At 48.9% G+C, this 2,581-nt stretch overlaps 1 protein-coding gene across 1 annotated transcript in view; it reads right to left on the reverse strand.

Annotated features, from left to right (window-relative positions):
• Positions 1 to 2,581, reverse strand: part of NFASC (neurofascin) — a 77,819-nt gene that overhangs the window by 46,636 nt on the left and 28,602 nt on the right. The window contains exon 9 of the mRNA XM_011373112.1: positions 1,803 to 1,934. Within this exon, the coding sequence (XP_011371414.1) occupies positions 1,803 to 1,934 (132 nt within the window). The remainder of the gene's footprint in view (positions 1 to 1,802; positions 1,935 to 2,581) is intronic.

Consider the following 2,581-nt stretch of genomic DNA (forward strand, 5'->3'; position numbering starts at 1 on the left):
AGGCCAGTGCCTGCTGAAAACTGAATGAGTCCTTGTTATTTGCCAAAGCTACCCCGTCCCAAGAAATGTATCCTGTGCCAAGAGAGACCATTCCTCCCACGGTTCTCCTAGTACTGCTGGCTGGGGATGCAGAGAACAGAGGCTGGGGAGCGGCTTTGCAACCAGGGGCAAATCAATAAGTCTTTCTGGGCCTCATTTCCTTCATCTGGGGAAGAATTACTCCCAGCATTCCCTTAACCAGAGGAAGATTAAGAGAAAGATAATGAGCTGTATAAATAAAAGTTTTCTAGAAATGAAAGGAACCACCACTTTTCTCATCTTTCATCACCAGAAGGTGACTTTCCTATGTGAGATTTCTAGACTGGGCCAGATGACTTGGCTTACACGGTCTGTGAGCTCATCCAGGATCACTTAGACCTACAGTGGTGACTGGCCAAGGAGGACCCAGAGTCTGGCCCTATGGGCGCCATGCCACAGATAGCAAGTCTGAGCCTGGAACTGAGGAATCAGCAGGAGATAAATGAAGACAAGGTCAACGTCCTTATCACCCTTCCCCAGTCCTCACTCAGCAAAAAGGCCCGAGGCAATGCCAACAACTCTAATACCTCTTTGCCTAGCAATTCTCATGGACCCAACTCTGTTCCCAATAACTTGCCTTAAGTGACAGGCGATCTTTCCAGAGCCAAGGCTCAGCTGCAAATCCTGGGCTCTCATATATTTAAGGGTGTTGTGAAGTTTAATGCCTTTGTTTGCCTTGTCCCCAAAGTGCTGTCATAACAGGGAGGGTGAATGGCAGAGGGCAGGCCATGTCCCTATCTCTGCTGTAGCCGGGGGGAGGACAGTCACTGGGGAAAACTGCGCGCTCAGTACCAGGTGATGCAGGCGTGTTGCATGCTCGCAGCACCCACGGCTTCGCCACTTCCTAGCCATGTGACTTCGGGCATTTTGCGGCACCATCAGAGCCTCCTTTCCTCATCTTTAATGTTTGAGGTTAAAGAGAGAACAGTGGCTGGAACACAATAAATGTCTAAAAAGGTGCAGTCTCACCCTCTCCTCTGCCTGCCTCCCCTGCCTGTCCACCTGCTGCTCCTGAGTTAGGCTCTGAGCTCTCTCCATTTATGTTTTGTTCCACCTGATTGATATCACCTTTTGCATTTCCTCTGACTCCTTAGAGAAAGTAATGACAGGACACTTAAAAAAGTAAATGCAACTGGAGAGAATATGATGTAAAACTTCACCGAGACCCCTGGCTGGAAGGGGCCTTGGACTCACCTACTCCAGCCATCCAGGTGGGACTAAATCTCCCCAAAGTCTGCACACTGAATAAGTGCACCTGTGCACGTCTGTTCTCATGGGGACGTTCTTCCTCACATCTAACAATATCATTCATATTGTCGCATAACCTTGTCTCTCGTTTTGCCCTGAGCAGAGCACGGGACCCAGGCAACCAACGGGAATGAATGGGTTACTGAGCGCTCCTCTATCCTCCAAGCTCCAGACATCACTCGGAGCCCAAACTGTCAGGGGATGCAGGTGCAGACCCCGGAACTTGAAATGGGCTCTGTAGTTGTTAAGGGCACAAAGCAGAGTTTTATGAAAATCCCAAGGGAGGAGAAATCCCATAACCGTGGGAAAATAACCACAGACTCTTGTTCTCTCACACAGACATGAGGCAAATTTCCTCCTTCTTCAGATGTCCAAAGAGATGGCTGCTCCCTTACTTCTGGAACAACTAGGGCTGCCCACAGGGACGGGGAGCCTTTGATGGGACAGAGATCAGAGTCAGATGGCTCATTACTCACATTGCAAAGGTTCCCCATTCACCATCCACTGGACCGTGGGCTTGGGGTTCCCATTGGCTCGACACACCAGTCTCCCGTCCTCACCAGGAGCCAGGATAAGGTTCTGGGGTTCATCCAGCCAGTAGGGAGCAGCTAGAAGGCAAGGACAGCACAGAGAGGGGAGTTAGATGGCATGGCGCAGGCAGAAGGAACCAGACGGACTTCCTCTAGGACGACGGGAGACCCTGAGTGCCAACCCCAGGCTCTTACCACTTGCCCAGGGCTCATCCGCATGGGATGACTCAGTCCAGCCTGCCTGTGGCCAGCTTGACACCACAGATGCTGACCTGTCTATTTCAAGTTCACAGAACAATAGCTCTAAACTGGGGCTGCTCATTAGAGTTCTCTGGAGAACATTTAAAAATATATTATTTATTTTAATTAGTTTCGAGTACACAGTACATTGGTTAGACATTTATATAGTTCATAAAATGATCCCAATTGCTCCCTCCCTCCCCTGACCCTCCACCTAGCCAACAAATTAATGTAACTGCATACCCTATGCCGTGCTCCCCATCCCTGTGACCACCCATCGGCTACTAATTTGTACTTCTTTAACCCTTTACCCAATTCTCCCAGTCCCCTACCCCGCTTCCTTTGTCCATCACCAAATTGTCCACTATATTTGTGAGTCTGTTTTTGATTAGTTCGTTCTTTTTATTCCTTAGATTCCATATACAAGTGAAATCATATAGTGTTTATCTTTCTCTGTCTGACTTAAGTATCTTCCAGGTCCATCA

This window comes from Pteropus vampyrus, unplaced genomic scaffold (assembly GCF_000151845.1).
Source record: "Pteropus vampyrus isolate Shadow unplaced genomic scaffold, Pvam_2.0 Scaffold217, whole genome shotgun sequence".
Classification (NCBI taxonomy): Eukaryota; Metazoa; Chordata; class Mammalia; order Chiroptera; family Pteropodidae; genus Pteropus; species Pteropus vampyrus.